The sequence below is a fragment of the Balaenoptera borealis genome (genome assembly GCF_965194805.1).
Source record: "Balaenoptera borealis genome assembly, chromosome: 5".
Lineage (NCBI taxonomy): Eukaryota > Metazoa > Chordata > Mammalia > Artiodactyla > Balaenopteridae > Balaenoptera > Balaenoptera borealis.
This window is the reverse complement of record NC_138862.1, coordinates 224969-242212: the sequence shown is the minus strand read 5'-3', so window position 1 is coordinate 242212 and position 17244 is coordinate 224969. Positions and strand designations below refer to the sequence as shown.

Genomic DNA, 17244 nt, shown 5'->3' with positions numbered 1-17244 from the left:
GCCATCTGTTCCTGGAGTATTCCTTGTAAGAAAATTTTAAATTATGAAATTAATTCCTTTCGAAGATCTAGAACTATGCAGATTTTCTAAATATTCTCGTTTAGTTTTGGTAAGTTGTTCTTCAAGGAATTTGTCTAATTTATCTAATTTGTTAAATTTTCATAATATTAGTATATTATCTTAAAAAAAATCTACAGCATCTGTACTGAATTCCCTTTTCATTTCTTATATTGGTAATTTGTTCCTGCTCTTTTTTTTATTACGGTAAGATACACATAAAACTTATCTTAACCATTTATAAGTGTACAGTTCAGTAGTATTAAATAGCTCACATTGCTGTCCAACGATCGCCAATCGCCAGCATCCATCCCCGTAATTCTCATCATCCTGTGAAACTGAAACCCTACACCCATTCACATTATCTCCCTATTTCCCGCTCTCCCAGGCCCTGGCACCCGCCACCCTACTTTCTCTAGGATTTTGACCACCTTCTCCTACCTTTCCGGCTCCAACCATCACCTGCCCACCCCCATTAGACCACCACATAGCAGTGGCCAATAACGTTGTTGTTTTTCTTTAAATCCCAAACTTCCTCTCGGTAAAATAAAAAATCACTCTGCTTCCACTTGTCAACTGGAAAGAACGACACAGGGTTTACACTTCACCGTGTGGTTGGGAAGGTTAACTGAATTATTACAAAAAAAGCACGAGAAAGCGGGTCCTGCTCCGGAAATCAGCCGCTTCTGTCACTCATAGCGGGTTTCTGACCCCCCAGACCAGGATGGCTCCCGCTCCCCGCCACCTGCGCCGCCGCCGCGCCCCCTCCCCGGGCTGCCCCCAGCGCCCGGGTACGCGAGCCCGAGCCCGCACGCTTGGAGCACAACGCCCGGGCTCGCGCGACGGCCGAAGGCGGGATCCGCGAGGCGCGCCTGCGCGGGGCGCTCCGCCCATGACCGGGTCTTCTCTGGGATGCCCCTCCCCCGACCGCACTGCGCCTGCGCGGTCCAGGGCGTTGGCTCCCCTCTCCGGACAGCGGGGCGTGTACGGCAGCGCATGCGCGCGAAGCCGGTTCCAGGGCGGGGCTTTCTACGCTGGCAGCCTGCGCACATTGCGCCTGCGCGAGCCGAGGGCGGTGGCTCGGGGTCTTGGTGGGTGCTGGCTGCCCCTCCGTGCCGGAGGTGTGGACGCCACCCTCAGCGGAGAAACGCGGCTGAGGTAGGTTTCCCGTGGGCAGCTCCGGCGGCTGGACCGCGCGTGGGGCAGGACATGCCAGGTGAGGGGTCCTCGCCCGATGTCGCGTCAGCGGGCGGTCCGAGGCCGCCGCCCCTTATCGAGATTTCTCCGCGCCTTCCCGCCTCTGTGCTAACCTCAAGCTTGGTGCCCCGCCCCCGCCAGGGCCACGCCCTCCCTCCGAGCACGCCTACGGCGCCACACCCATCGCCCCGCAGCCCCGCTACCTCCCCAACCACACCCACAGTGCCCCGCCCCTCCCTGAGCCCCGCCCCAGTGCCACGCCCACATCCCGTCTGCCTTTGGCTTCCGGGCCAATGTCCCACCTTCTCAGAGAGCAGGTCACATTCCCTTCCCTCACTACGCAGTCTGCTCTCGCATCACGCCCTGCCCCTCCCTTCATCCTCTCTTCCCCTGATTCTCTCCCCACCCCGTTGGCCACCTGCCCTTCAGGATCCTTGGCCCGCTCCCCCAACCCTACCCCGCTCCTCAGCCGAGCTCCGCCCCATCCAGGCCCCGCCCCATTATCCCACCCTGGCCCCATCCGTCATCCCGGCCCCGCCCTCCCACCGGCCCAGCCCCATCCTGGTCCCACCGCCATGGCCCCGCCCACCCACCAGGCCCCACCCCATTCTGGCCCCAATGCAGTGTTTCCAGCGAAAATGCGATGAATATGTATTAGTATTTATAATTACAAACGTCACCCAAAGAAGTATTAGGTCTTGATTGATAAAGTGAAGCCCTCATTTTAAACAAAGAATTGCTGTATAATTGAAAAAAACACACATCCATCTCAGAGCGTAGTATGGGTTACACTGTCACTGGAAAAGTAAGATTGAGAATGAGAAGAAAAGCCTCTGGGAGATGCAGACCTTGGTTCCTGTTAGTGGAAACACTTTAAAGCCTCAGATAGGAAATTCTAATTGGAGTTAAAGTTGTCAGGGTTCCAAGGAAAGAATTGACATCAATTTATTGTTTTAATTCAACCCAGTGATCTAACAGAAACTAACAGTCTTTGGCCAATGAACAATTAACACCTTGCAGGCTAGTGATGAAAATATACACTGTTTGGAGTTCATAAATTTTAAATGCTTTCAATTGATTTTGTAAGAATTGTGTTTATAAATTTCATTTCTGTTCATTCTTTACATTTATTTCCATTTGGTAGAGGAGCTTTTTCATGGACCTTAGAAGTTATGTGGAATTAATTATTATGCAACATAACAAGCATTTTTTCATTCTATCTCCTTTTAAAATAGAAATGGAGGGGAAAATGAAACATTAAAGCAGCAGCTATGTGCAGATCCCAAAGGAATTATGGCAACACCAGGTGACTGCCCCAGAAGTGAGTTGCAGGTAATTTCGGTTCTGCTGTGTGAGAACTTGTATTTAAAGACCAGGACCATTACAGAGAGTGGAGCTCAGCCCAGAGTGATGGCATTTTCCTTGGACCTTGGAGGGTGGCCAGTAACCAGGGGACGCTTCAATAGAGGAAATGCACAGTGTGTAAAGGTCACACATGACGTTCTGAAATGGGCACTGTAAACACTTCCCAGGAATCTAGGGTTCCATTTTTGGCACTTGAGCTGGTGAAGAAAGCACATTTTTTTTAAGTTATTTAAAAACATCCCAAACATAATATGTTAGAGACAGGTTGGACATTAGAAAAGATTTATATATTCATACTGTTTTTCTGCCTGGGACACACATATAATTTCATTCAAGTTAACAGTAAAAAAAAAAGTCACCTTAAATTTAAAGGAATGTCGATTATGTAAAGTTAAAAACCAGAATACTCTAATAAATAATGTTTTTTAAAAAACATTTTCATGTCTGTGATGTCAATTTTAACATTTTTTTTTTCTCTTTACATTCTAATTATCGTTCTAAATTCATTTGGGTTTTTATATATAGAAATTTTATTTGTAGTTGGATAATTTCATTAATCTGTTTCTTAAAATTATGAAAATATGATTCTTAAAATATTAAAATTAATCATAAAATGTTTTAACTTCATGGATCTCTTAATTTTCTTTTGAGAAATTAAAAAACTACTGGAACATTTACAGAATAACATTGCAGACATCAAATATCAATACATATTACCCAGAAGTGGAAACTTGCTAACATTTTGTCATATTTACTTCAGAATATAAGTATATATATGAATGAAAAAACATAAATAAAGTTTGTTCCCCAGTCCCATTCTTCTTTCTCTGTCTCAAGGGCAAACACTACTATGAATTATGAATTGATATTTGTGCTTCTGCACCATCTTTTATATTTTTATACCTTAAATAGGCATCTGAGCAACATATGATATTGTTTGTGTGTGCTTTTTAGAATTTACCTAAGTGGTGTCATAGTCTGTGTGTCCTCTGCAGCCTGCCTTTTCCACCTATGTTACTTTTGAGGGATTTGTCTTTAATGTATGGGTACAGCTGGTTTAGTCCTGAAGGATGGTCCCTGTAGTGTGTTCCTTATATGAAATGTATCACATTCACAGGTAGGTATGTAGGTCTGTTCAGTCTTACTGTTGTACGTTAGGTATATACCACATTTTATCTCTTTCCCTTTTGTTGGACACTTACATTGCTTCCAGTTTTTCTCTATTTCAAACAGTGCTGCAGTGACATCCTTCAATGTGTCTCTTTGTGCACATGTGCTCCAGGGTATTTACCCAATAATGGCATTGTAGGATGGAAGAGATTGCATATTTTCAGTTTTACTAGATAATGAGCAATTGTTCTCCCAGGTGGTTTACCAGTTCGCAGGTCTGCCAGGAGCCCAAAGTGCTTGCTAACACTTGAGAACATCAGGCTTTTTAATTTTGGTCAGTCTGTGGGTTAGAAATGGTATCTTGTGATTTTAGTTTTCCTGGTTATTTATGAGTCATGGTAGTATTTCAATAATATTTGTGTTCATCCTGGTAATAGCATTCTTCATCACAGAAGAGATGCCTGATAGTCACAGTTTGCGTTTTATCTTTTTAGGATTTTATCAATTTTATGTTTTCAAAGAAACCTTTGTTAACTTTCTCTTGTCCGTCTGTGTTCTCTTTCATTGATTTCTGCTTTTATTTCCTTTATTCTATTCTATTTGGGTTTAATTTTCTCTTTTCATAGCATCCTGAGATGGAAGCTTGGATCACTGATTTTAAACCTTTCTTTTCGTGTGTGTGTGTGTGTGTGTGTGTATCTTTAAAGCTGTTAACTTTTCCTCTATTCACTGCTTTAGCTGCACCTCACACATTTAAATGCATTGTATTTTCATTATTGTTCACTTAAAATACTTTCTAATATATCACAGTGGAAATTAGAAATTTTCTGGGCTATTGAGAAGTGTGTTGCTTAATTTCCAAACGTGGGAAATTTTATATTTTTTTAATTTAATTTTGTTTTGATTATGTTTGGTCAGAAAATATAACATTTCAATCTTTGGAAATTTATTCAGGCCTGCTTTATGGTCTCATCGTAAGGGTTATTTGGTGGATGTTCCATGTGCACTTGCGGAGACTAAGTTATTCTGCAGTTGTTGGGTGTAGTGTTCAATGTCTTCACTGTCAAATGGGTTATTAGTATTGCTCAAATCTATATCCTGTTTGATGTTTTGTCCATCTGTTCTATCAATTACTGAGAGAGATGAGTTTCAAAAATCTCCACAGTGATTGTGGATTTGTCTATTTTTTTTGTTATTTCCTTTAGGATCTATCACTTTTTGCTTCATACATTTTGAATCTCTTTTATTTGGTGCATATGTTTAGGTTAGTTTTTGTTTTCTAGATTAGTCGACCCTTTTATTTTTATGAAGTCTCTCTTTTTACCTATTAATACTTCTTGCCTTGCATCTACTTTGTCTTAGCGTTTGCATGGCACACAGACACATATATACCTATATTTTCAGCCAAACTAACTCCATATATTTAAAGTGTTCCTCTTGTAAGGAGCTTATAGTTATGTCTTTTATTTTCCTGTCGGATAATGTTTGCCATTTAATTGGAGTATTCAGTCCATTAACATGTAACATAAGTCTAACATGAGCCTAACATCTTGCTGTTTGTTTTCTACTTGTCACAATTCTTCCTTTTTACCTTTCTCCATTCTTGCCTTCTTTTAGATTAATAAAATATTTTCTATAATTCCATGTTATCTCCTCTGTTGACTTTTTAGCTGTACCTTTTTGGGCTGGCCAAAAAGTTTGTTTGGTTTTTTCTGAAGATGTTATGGAAAAACCTGAATAAACTTTCTGGCCAGCCCAACATTATCCTAATGGTTACCCAAGAAATTATGATATGCATCCTGAACCTATTCTAGTCTTTTTCTTTTTGACCACTTCACAAGAATCCTGTAAATTAGTTCCATTTACCAGCCGCTATTTTTGTGCTGTTGTTATATTTTACTTCTATATATGCTATAAACCCCACAATAAATTATTATTGTTTCTCTGTACTATCAAAAGTCTTTCTTATAAAGTATAAGTAATAGTGTTTCCCCACATGTTTACCTTTTCTGGAGTCTTTACACCTATTCCTCTGGCAAAAATTAAAGACGGTTACTCCATGCACTGCTGGTGAAGTGTGAAGTGCCGCATCCTTTATGGAAAGAATCTGACAAATGTTTGAGTGAAAACTATGTTTATGTTTCAGCCCTGTCAGTCTATCCCATAGAGATAAAATGTCATCATGTCAGGATAAATGTGCACAGACGTTTGTGGTGGTAGAAAACTGGACATCCAGAGAAAGTCCATCAGTCGAAGATGACTTAAGGCTCAGGCAGAATCCCCGCTGCAGAATGTTATGTAGCCATATGTTATGTATGTACATGTGTACGTACATAACATATATATGTATGTTATGTAGAGTTCTGCAGGTGGGGAGTTTGCCACAAGTTATTGTGTGAGTGAAAAAAGAAAAATTTTTTAAAACTGGTATCTTTTACAAAAAGCGATGTCAAAAGAAAAAATAAATTGTGTGTGTGCACGTGTGTGTGCACGCACGTGTGACACGAGCACAGGTGTGGGGACCCTCCTCCCTCTCCATGCTGTCCATGTACACCAGGCGACCGTGAGGATCGGGGGTGTGGGGGGCCGGTGACAGACAGCGCGGGTGGAGCCGGACAGGATGAGGGTGAGCAGAAACGAATCGTGTTACTGTGATAGGAAATGTGCAAAGGATGCAAACAGGTGATTATTAAAATAAAGACGACTAATGTATAGGTAAAATCATATTTGATCACTAATAATCAAAGGAAGGCAAATGGAGGTAACCAAGAGGTAATTTCTCGCCTTCAGACTGGCAGAGGCTGCAGTGATTAACATCCACTGTTGATCGGGCGCAGGGAACTCACGAGGCTCCGTCCTCGCATGCAGGAGCTCGAGCGGCCGCCCCATGGAAGGCATCGGGTGGTGGTATCAAAGCCGTAAAAGACCTTGACCCTCAGTGTCATATTCAGGAATTTATCCTAAGAAAATTATCAGGGACAGACCGATTCATATTAAAGTTCACCTTAACATAATTTATACTAGTCAAAACTGAAAACAGTTTAAATGTTTATAGGAGATTTGATAAATAAGTTACAATAATTCATGGAATGGAATACAATGAGATACTGAAAACGTGCTTAGAAGTGTATTTAATAATGGGGAAAAATGTTCAGAATTTAATAAGTGCAAAATATGTCATAAGGCAGAGTTTTATGATCCCGGTAAACACCGTATAAGGAGGTATTGCGTGTACACGTGAAGAAAGCCTGAAGTGCTGCAACGGTTACGTGTCACCGTCACTGGTCTCTGACCAATGAGCAAGCTCACACTTAGCTTTAATTTTCCTCCTTGTGCTCTTGTTCTTCCACACATTTTCTAAAATGAACATGAACGATGGTTACGTTTAGGAAAATCTGTTTAAACGTATGTCCGGGCGGGGTTGCTGCAGTGAACTGGATCGCGAGCTGGGGCCCTGCCGCCTCTGGGGTGGCCTCCAGGGAGACCCGTTTGGACATAAAGGGAGGCGGGCCGCGTGCAGCCGAGACCCAGGGCGCCCCCTCCGAGTCCTGAGCAGCAGTGCGCCCCGAGGGCTGCGCCCTGCCCCCTGTCGGCCCTCGGCACGGCCGCCCAGCTCTGCCCTCGGGTCTGACGCCCAGGCAGGGCTGCTTTCTCCTGGGCCGGTCACCACCTTCAGAGCGTTGCTGCTGACGGGGTCGGTCACTAAGTGGTCACTCACGGTGCCTCTTTCTTGTTCTTTCTCTGACGTTCGCTTAAGGATGCGAGTCATTTTGTACTAGAGACTAAAGTCAAGGTGGAGGGAGGGTGAGATCCTTTCATTCTGCTGGTGGAGACGACCCCAAGTGTTTGTAGGATGAAAACGTGGTCACGTGAATCTTGATTTGAAACCATCCTAATAACCTGGAGCCAAGAGAGACAGACAGAGACAGAGACAGAGAGAGAGGCAGAGGTGGAGAGAGACAGAGACAGAGACGGAGATGGAGACGGAGACAGAGAGAGAGGCAGAGACAGAGAGACGGAGAGGGACAGAGGTGGAGAAAGAGAGAGAAACAGAGGCGGAGACAGATACAGAGAGAGAGGCAGAGAGAGAGACAGACGGAAAGGGACAGAGACAGAGACGGCGACAGAGAGACGGAGAGGACAGAGGCGTAGAGATAGACAGAAACAGATGGAGACAGAGAGACAGGGAGGCAGAGACAGAGGCGGAGCGAGACAGATGGAGAGACAGGCAGAGGGAAGGGCGGAGAGGAATGGCAGCCCCACAGTTACCTCCCTTTCTCCCTTGCTTTGAACAGGAGGGAGAGGACCCCGCCGTGCAGGGTGAGGAGGGGAACCTCCAGGGTAGTGTGCACCCCGAGGAGTTCGTGGCCATCGCAGACTATTCTGCCACCGATGAGACGCAGGTAGCCATGTGGGCTTATGCTTTGTGGATTCAGCATGTTCAGGGACAGGATTAGATGTAAAATTTGCAGAAGTCATAGCAGATTTAAATAAAGAAGTATTCAGATACTTCACAGCCACAGGAGACCTGTGGGTGACCCTCCCAGCCTGACAAATTCGGGTCCCAAGCCTGATGTGAAGGGGATCCCCGGGTGAGGGACGGGGGTGGAGGTACCTGCTTCAGTTTCTGCTTTGAAACCCTTACTTAGAACCTCTTCTAATTAATGAAAAGTTGGGTGTAAAATAAAAATATCTACTTGAATGTAGCATTCTTTACTTTGTAATAGGAATTTCTTAGCATAAGCCTCCAGTAACCGAATCAGCTGCCACCTAGCTGAGTTACGGTGAAGGGGCTGTTAGAAATTTTGTTCTAAGAAATTTACACTGTTTGAAAATGTTTAATCTTTTTTTTAAAAAAAATCAATTAAGGTGTGCTTTTGTTTCGTGTAGATATTCCACAAAAATCTTAAAATCCTGGTATCATTTTCATATATTGTCAGTTGATGCATTTACCCATTGACTCCTTTTCGAAATTGCTGTGATTTGGGCCCCAGTGATGGGGGATTTATCACTGAAATACGAACTGCAGGTTTTTCTTTAATTTTCATTTCTCTGTATGTTTTTATAGCTCAGCTTTTTGAGAGGAGAGAAAATTCTCATCCTGAGACAAACCACTGCCGACTGGTGGTGGGGTGAGCGTGCCGGCTGCTGCGGGTACATCCCGGCGAACCACCTGGGGAAGCACGTGGAGGACTGGGGCCCCGAGGACTCGTGGCAGGATGAGGAGTACTTCGGCAGCTACGGGACCCTGGTACTGCCTCCCTTGCCCGCCCGGCCGGCTGGCGCTAGCTTCTCGCTAGTTTTAGGTTCTAAGTTTAAAAATAATTTCTGGGCTTCTACTCATCATTCAGAGCAGGGCCCACAGATGTTTTCTTCACCTTAGCTGCTCAGCCCTGCCATCCAAATGCTGAAGCAGCTGTACAAAACTTCAAGTGAGCAGGGCTGTGTTCCAATAAAACTTTATCCATAGACACTGAAATTTGACTTCCATATGATTTTCATGTGTCATATTCTTCTTTTGATTTTTAAAAACCGTTTAAAAATGTAAAAGCCATTCTTAGCTTGTAGGCCATATAAAAGTAGGTGGTGGGCTGGACTGGCCCACGGGCTGTAATGTGCAGACCACTGGTTTAGAGATATTGTTTGAGCAATGGAGGTATGAACCTTTCTCAGTATTAAAAAAAAAAAGTAACAAATTTTACATTAAAAATGATATACAGATGTAAATCTTGCAGCGTAGGGGTACAATTCCCCGTGAGCCACTTCCCAGGCTGTGGAAGTTTTCCAAAGAGGTTGCTTGGATTTTATTAGCAGAGTCGTTTGGAGGGGCTGAGAGGCGTGGAAGGGGAGGGGGGGCGGAGGGTGGGTAGGGAGCGTGTGTGTACAGTGTAGGAGTCTAAGGCTGTATGGGGGGGCGGGGAAGAGTGGTTCATACTTACCTGGCAGGGGAGATACCGTGATCATGAAGGTGGTTTTCCCAGGATGAGGCTCACCCATTGCACTGGGGGTGTGCTGACGCCTGCGATTTCTCCAAATGGGAGAAACTCGACTGCATAATTTGTGGTAGTGGGGGACTGTGTGCGTGCTTCCCCCCCGCAATTGGTGTTTAACAGAAGAATTAGTTTGTGTAGATTATTAAATAAAAGAAACATTCGGCTCGTAAAAAAAAAACAAAAAAAACACAAAAAAATTATATAAATCAACAGTAATACCTATAAATAACTAGCTTATTAGTTTGTTTTTTTTCCAATGTGAATAAAGACCCAGAGTCCTGTGGTCCAGACAACCCTGTTTATATTTTAAACTAAGTAAAACTAAATGCATGATGAACGTTGCAAATACAATGTTGAGTGAAAGAAGCAGGACATCAAAGAATACCTTATGTTTGATTCAATTATATAAATTATAAGGCAGCGTTAAAAGGTGTTGCCTATGAATGTATAAATAAGTGGTGGAGCTCTAGAGATCAGGCACCTGATTCCCCTGAGAATCTGGATGGGGGTTACTGGTAAGGGGGGGTTCTATGTTTGGCAAGGCCGGGTGAGATGGTCCAGGGTGCTGGCAGGGTTCTGGTGTGGGCACAGGAGTGTTTGGAATGTAGCTATGTTAAGTAAACTCTAAAGTACTTTTTAGTGTACTTTTTTGTAGATATGTCATATTTGACAATTAAAAATGTTAAAGGAAATGAAAAACCACTGATGTGTGTACATATTTAGAGGTTTCCATCTACTAAGAAAGACATAGTGATAATCTGAAGTCTGTCTCCTCACTCTGCTCCTTGAGATTTCTTTCAGCAACAGTGTTTATGCTTCTTCCAAATCTAAGCTGCATCTGTTTTATTCTTTTAAATTTATAGGAGAGGAATAGTTCCACACACACTGTTTTTCACCTTGCTCTTCTCATGCAGCTGTACTGTTTTGAAGGTCTGTTCTTTACAACAGCTGCGGAGTATTGTGTTGATTTGAAAAGGATCATATTTAGTTTTCATCACAGCAAGCAATGCTGTAATGGATGTCCTCCTACATAAATCCTGCTAAACCTTTGCTGGAATTTCCACTGGGTAAATTTGAAGGGTGTACATATGTGTTTTTTACTTGGGTGGATCTTGCCAAGTTGCCTGCCAGAAAGATACCAACAGCATAGAATTGTGCTGTTGGTATTTCACCACCACAAGTCTTCAGAATGAAAAAAGATTTCCAATCTTAAAGGTGAAATATGTATCTCGGTTTTGATTTACATTTTTTAAAGTGAGATTGATCCTCTTTCATATTTTATTGGCCTTTTGTATTTCTTATTTTTTGATAAACTTTCATATAATTTGCCCATTTTTCGTTTGATTTCTGTCAATTTATATGTTAAATAGGCAGTTTAGCTTGTGTTTATATGTATCACACTGACCATTTGCTGCTGTTTTTCCCCCATGGAACTTTTTATCTTTATATGGTCTAATTTGTCCTTCTTTTCTTTGTAGCTTCTGCGTTTGTGTCCTATTTTCAAGGCCTTCACTCCGAGATTATAAATATCCATGCTTTCTTTTAGAACTTTTGTGATCGCATTTTTAACAATGAAATATTTAAATCAATCTGGAATTTACTTGTAAAGAATAAGGTAAAATTCCGACTTAATATCCCCACAAATATCCAGCTGTTCCAGCTTTTGGTTAATCTTCCTTTTCTGCATAATGTGCAACGCTCATTTATCATATGTCAAATTGTTAGGGTCTGTTTTGGGAATCTCTGTTCTGTGTCATTGATCCGGTTATTTCTTCTCCAGGTCCAGATGCTTTTTAATGATTGGAAGAGCTAGGCCTCTAGCAGTTCTCCTAATTTTTAGCATTGTCATGGCCTCGTCTGTTTATTTTTTTGAAACTGTTGCCAGCAAATTTTGGCTCCCTGTGCACCGATGCCGAATAGAAATACAGAGACAGAGATTTGGAGGATAAGAAATAGAGAGGCTTTGTATTTTCTTTGCCAGGCAAAGGGAAGACCCAGCAGGCTAGCGCCTCAAGAACTGTGCCCCCTCCTCCTGGGCAATGACAGGGGGTCTTGTAGGTGGAACTCACAGTCCAGGATAAGTGATAGGATCAAAGTGGTGAAGGTCTTGCGTCCTTCTTCTTCTTGCAGTATTTTAAAACAGTCACTGCTGGCGTCAGGCAGCCTGGTAATTGGGTCCGTTCATCTCTGGGTTATCGGCCTGCGACCTTTCTGAAATGTAAACAGCTACAAGGGGTGACTTGCTACAAGTGAATGCATCGAGAGTAAATGCCAGGTGCAGGGTACGATTCATATGGAATCAGAGTAATTAGCTTTGTTTAGCTTTGTGAAGGACAAGTCTAGCTACAAGTGTTTGTTAGTAGTAACAGCTAAAGATTAACCAAGATGGCTTAACTCTTTCAGGCCTGTTTATGCTGTTTCCCCAGCCTGTTCATTGTTGCTTATTGTTCTTGTTTATCAGAAAAGTCTCATTTCTATTTTTGCTGCAACAAAACTAATTTTATTATCGTTTTGTTGGCTCCTCCTCCACCCCTGTCCAGGTGTTTGGCATTCTAATGTGTTACATGGAAAACGTGCATTAATTTAGGGAGAAGTGACATCTTTGTGATGACTTTTCTCATTTCTTAAGCCTTGTGTTATGTGTCAGAGTTTTAAGGTTTTGATCATACAGGGTTGTGTACCTTTCTAGGTAAATCTGTTCCTAGATATTGTTGTGTATTATTGTAAATGGTTGGGTGAAGTGTTCTATCAGTTGGATTAAGTTGGCTGAAAGTGTTGTTCGCGTCTCTGTCTTTTCTGATTTTCTGCTTCTGTCAGTTACTGAGAGAAGGGTGTCGAAGTCTCTGACTATAATTGGGAATTTGTCTGTTTCTTGTTGCATTTTTACTGGCTTTTGCTTTGTGTATTTTGAAGCTGTTATTAGGTCCGAGAATATTTAGAATTCTGATGTCCTCTTGCTGAAGTGATTCCTGTGTTGTCACGACCTGATGCTCTTCGCTCTGAAGTGTATCGTGTCCGAGGCGAATGCAGCCATGCCAGCCTCCTCCCCTGGGGCCTCCGCATCCTGCTCTGGCTCGGCGTCAGGGTGGCCCCGCAGGCAGGACAGCTGGGTCTCGACTCCGTCCACCTTGGTGGCCTCCCTTTGTCCGTCTCCGAGGAGCCACGGGGCTCCCGAGGCCCGTGCAGGCCTCATGTTGGTGCTGACCTGGTCTGGGTGGCCGGGCCATCTGTCCCCCTGTGTGTGGTGCCACTTGAGCTGGGTCTCCATGGTGTGGGGCGTGGGGACAGGTGCTGGGGGCGCCGCCTCGCTGGCAGCCGGGGCTCCAGCAGCCTCTGTGGCCCCAAACTGTCTGGAGGAGCCTTGCTCTGCCTCCCTGGGGACCGGCCGATGCCCGTGGAGCGTGTCCTCAGGTTGAGAGTCCCGCCCGCAGTGTGGCTGGGGACCTGCGCTCAGGCCCGAGCGCCGGCGCAGAGGCTCCTGCTGTCCCCAGGCAGCGAGGGGAGTCACGTGGGGGGCCTTGCGGGCCCCGCGCAGAGAGGACGCAGTGGGGCCCGTGCGCCTCCCACAGCCTCTCCCAGGCTTGGCCGTTCGCTCTCGGTGGATCGTGGCCACGTTGTGTCTGGATGGGAATGTGGCCGCTCCTCCACCGCCACCTCCGTGGTCCACACCTGCTTCTCCGCTCCCCTGGCTGTTGGGGTGGTGCAGCCCGCTGAGCGGGGAGGGTTCCGGAAGCTTCCCTCTCATTCCTTCACTGTCTACTCTTGCTTGTGTCTGCTGCATATTTTGGCCTTTTATTTTTTAAACGCTGTCACTCGTAGTTTAGGGGTGGGGTGGCGGGGCTGAGCGGGTAGGTCAGGCTCTAACCCTCCGCCTTAAGCCAGAGCTCGGCATAGTTCCAGCTACAGGCAGTGATCCTCCCTTCATGTGTATTTCCCCTAGAAACTTCACTTGGAGATGTTGGCAGACCAGCCACGAACGACTAAGTACCACCACGTTATCCTGCAGAATAAAGAATCCCTGAAAGATAAAGTGATTCTGGATGTCGGCTGTGGAACTGGGATCATCAGCCTCTTCTGTGCACATTATGCTCAGCCGAGAGCAGTGAGTAGGAGGCAGCAGCCCTTTCACAACTTCCGAGCCGGGTCTTGGTGAAGCGCCCGCCACGTAGGTGAAACCGGCGGCGTGTTCTTGCAGGCGGAGCCCGCCAGAGGCTGCGACGTGGGTTTACTGAGTCGCAGACAGCACAGAGTGCATAGGACAGAATAGAAAATATCCCAGTGAGTTGCAGCTGGTGGGCTGTGTTTGTGAAACTTATTTAAGTCACGCAAGGAGACACGTGCGTCCACGTGTCTGGGCTGGGCTGCTTGTGTAGACCACCGTCCCGTGTCCTCCGCCGCCGAAAGTGAGCCTTGGCAGGGCCAGGGCGGACCACTCTCTGGGACCGCTGCTGGGCTCCTGTCCTCCTCCTCCCGTTAAAGCCCGTCCGGGCCACGGAGAGGTGCCGCCTCTCGACGGCCCCAGCACAGGTGGGTGAGGTTCCTAGCTCACAGGTGCCACCGCAGGGCAGTGACCGCCCGAGTCCAGACCCTGCCAGAACCAGGACGTAGCATTCAGGGCTTCCTGAGGATCTGGATTTGTAATTAGCCGCTGATACCCTAAAAGTCTGACTGTTCAGTCGAGTGCCAAGAATCTCCTGTGTCGGTTACGGACTGTGTCGCTGCGTGTGTCGGAACCTGGGGCCCTGGGGTGGGCGGCCCACGTGGGTGCAGAGGCTTCTGTCCACCTGCAGCCCTGTGTCTGCGTTTAGGCAGAAAGTGGAGTTACGCGTAGAGGCAGGTCCTCCCGGGGCTCCGTCAGGTGGAGGCGGCACAGCGTGGCCGTCCGCCGTCCACCGCCGCCGTCCAGCACGCCGCCTGCCTCCTGTTGCTGGCTCTGACTCAGCCGAGGAGACTCAGGCTTGGGGAGAGTGGACGGCGGGCCGTGGTCTGGGGCCGGGGCGCGCACGGATGGTGCTTCTGTCACGTGCAGGTGTACGCGGTGGAGGCCAGTGAGATGGCCCAGCACACAGGGCAGCTGGTCATGCAGAACGGCTTCGCTGACGTCATCACCGTGTTCCAGCAGAAGGTGGAGGACGTGGTGCTGCCGGAGAAGGTGGACGTGCTGGTGTCTGAGTGGATGGGGACCTGCCTGCTGGTAAGGGGCAGCGGGCACTGCTGGGGCGGCTGCTCTGGGCTCTGGAATCTTCATAAATCATGATTCATTCTGACTTTTTTCCTGAGGTGATGTGTAATTGATTTCTTGTGTGAACAATGTCTTGAATATTTAACTGATTAAAAAAATGCTGTTATGAGAAACCTAAATCAAAGTTAATGTGACTTTCTCGTGAGTGATTTACATAAACCCTCTTCTCTTTGGGAAGCTGCGCATATCCAGTGCTTGATGTGTGAGGCTGTTTTCAATGCCGGCAGAATCTTGTCTGCAGCGCCTGGTTTGCCTCTGTGACCAGCTCGAGGCCCAGGCTCTCCCACATTCTCTCCCCAGTCTCACGTGGGTTGGGGTGGAGAGTTTTCTGGTTCTGCCCACCCACGCTGCTCACGAACTCTCTGTGCTCCGAGGGTAAGTGAGCAGTGGGTGGAAGCCGGGCCTGTGGGTCTCCTCAGACCCTCGGTCCAGCCCCCTTTCTGGCTCAGCAGTCTTAAGTTTAGTCTCTGTCAAAACCCAGAAAAATGACATCTGGGGGAAGGGGAAGGGAGCACCACCAGGGTTTCCAGCAAGAAATCCATTTAAATAGTAAGTGAGTAACTTATATGAATAATAAGAATGCTGGCCCTAGCTTCTTACAGATCGCAAAGATTGAGGAAAATGATAGCAAATGACATTGGGCCTTTAGCCTTGTTGAAATTGTGTTGTCTGGAGATAGAGTGTAAATAGACTCAACGTCCATGATATAATTTTGTTGTTAATAACAGCTGTGGATTCACAAGATGATGCACGGGAAAAAGGTGCTTGCTACACCTTTAATCCATGAAGTGGGCATTGGCCTTTGCCCCCAGAACGCTAGCGTTCTTTCGGTAAATGTTATTGAGCACCCTGGGGTGGTGGGGACACAGAGCCTGGCTGCGGTGATGTGTCCTTTGGCGCGGTGCGGGTCGGGGAAGCCTGGCTGTCTAGGGCCCCGCTCTGCCCCTGGGAGAGGTGATGTGGAGACAGAGAGGAGGGGTGGGGGAGGGGAGGGGGGGAGGGGAGGGGTGCAGGGGGTGGAGAGGGGGCGGGGCGCAGAAACCTGGAATTCGGTGTCCTTGCCCCTGTGCGCCCGAAGCCCTGTGGTGTGGGCCGGGGGCGGGACTGCATGTGTCCAGTGGGGGAGGCTGGAGTCGGGCTCCCTGCCTCCCCGGACTTGCGTGTGTCAGGTAGCCAGCCAACGGCGTCCAGGACTTGGAAGGAGTGGGGTAGGGGTCATGATGCGGAGGCCCCAGGACTGCAGGGCACGGTGAGGCCCGTAGAGCAGAGGGGGGACGGTGTAGGGACCCGTGGGGTGTGCGGGGGCGGGGCCTTGGGGGCACAGCAGAGGCCGCTGGGGGTGCGCCGGCCGAGGGGGCGGCTGAGGAAAGGGCTGGAGGGGGGCGGAGGAGTGGGCCAGCGGGGTTGGGGAGACTTGTTCACCCGCAGGTGCAGGGTCCGCGGAGGGGGCGTGGCCGGGCCGGGAGGGGGCGTGGTCACGGGAGGCAGCTGGAGCAGAGCACGTGCAACGAAGAGGTGGAGAAAGCCCGCGGCAGTCTGTGGTCCCCGCCTGTCCCTTGTGGAATGTATGGTCAGAGGGGCAGTGAGGACTGTGGCGACAGGACAGTGAGGACAGCCTGGGGTACCGAGTGGCTCAGGGCGAAGCGCCTGACCACGTGGAGCTGGAGGGCCTGGTGGTTTTGTGCAGACCGGGAGGGGCCGTGTGGCGGTGGTGGCCGTTGTGGGCCAAGTGGCAGACGTGGAGACGGGGCTGTGAGTCCGGCAGTATCACAGATCCATCAGCTGGACCATACCGTGTCGCACACAGAACCCTCCGTCCCCTGTGGCTGCCCCTCTTCTTCTGCGCTCTTTTGCCTTCCTGGCATCTCCCCTCCTGTCCGCTGTCTGTTCTCAGACCTCAGGTCCCCAGTCTCCCTCCCATCTTCCTACTCTGCTGCTGCCATGTAGAAAGTTGGGAAACAAACCCAAATATACGTGTATTTAGTTTATAATAATAAGAGGTTTCTAATCAATGAGGTACAGCTATATAATCATTCAAAGATGGGGCCGAAGCAATTGACAATTTTGGAGAAAATGGTTAGATTCTTCCTCATACCATATGCTGAAATAAATTCCAGATGGGTTATAGAGTTAAGATTTTTTTTTTTTTTAAGGAAAGAAACATGAAACAATCACTAAAAATATATCTGATGTTGGAATGGGAAGATCTTTCTAAGAACAAAGCACATAGAGAAACTATAAAATATTTGATTAATTTTATGAGACCAGCATTACACTAAT

General features: G+C 46.9%; 1 protein-coding gene across 3 annotated transcripts in view; it reads left to right on the top strand.

Moving 5' to 3' along the window:
- The first annotated feature begins 766 nt into the window (after positions 1 to 766).
- PRMT2 (protein arginine methyltransferase 2) overlaps positions 767 to 17244 on the top strand; it is a 37117-nt gene continuing 20639 nt past the window's right edge. For all 3 annotated transcript variants that reach the window (XM_082393046.1, XM_082393047.1, XM_082393048.1), the window contains exons 1-6: positions 767 to 1215; positions 2490 to 2586; positions 8025 to 8132; positions 8798 to 8980; positions 13663 to 13824; positions 14752 to 14916. In XM_082393046.1, coding sequence (XP_082249172.1) covers positions 782 to 1215; positions 2490 to 2586; positions 8025 to 8132; positions 8798 to 8980; positions 13663 to 13824; positions 14752 to 14916 — 1149 coding nt within the window. In that variant the 5' untranslated portion in view covers positions 767 to 781. The remainder of the gene's footprint in view (positions 1216 to 2489; positions 2587 to 8024; positions 8133 to 8797; positions 8981 to 13662; positions 13825 to 14751; positions 14917 to 17244) is intronic.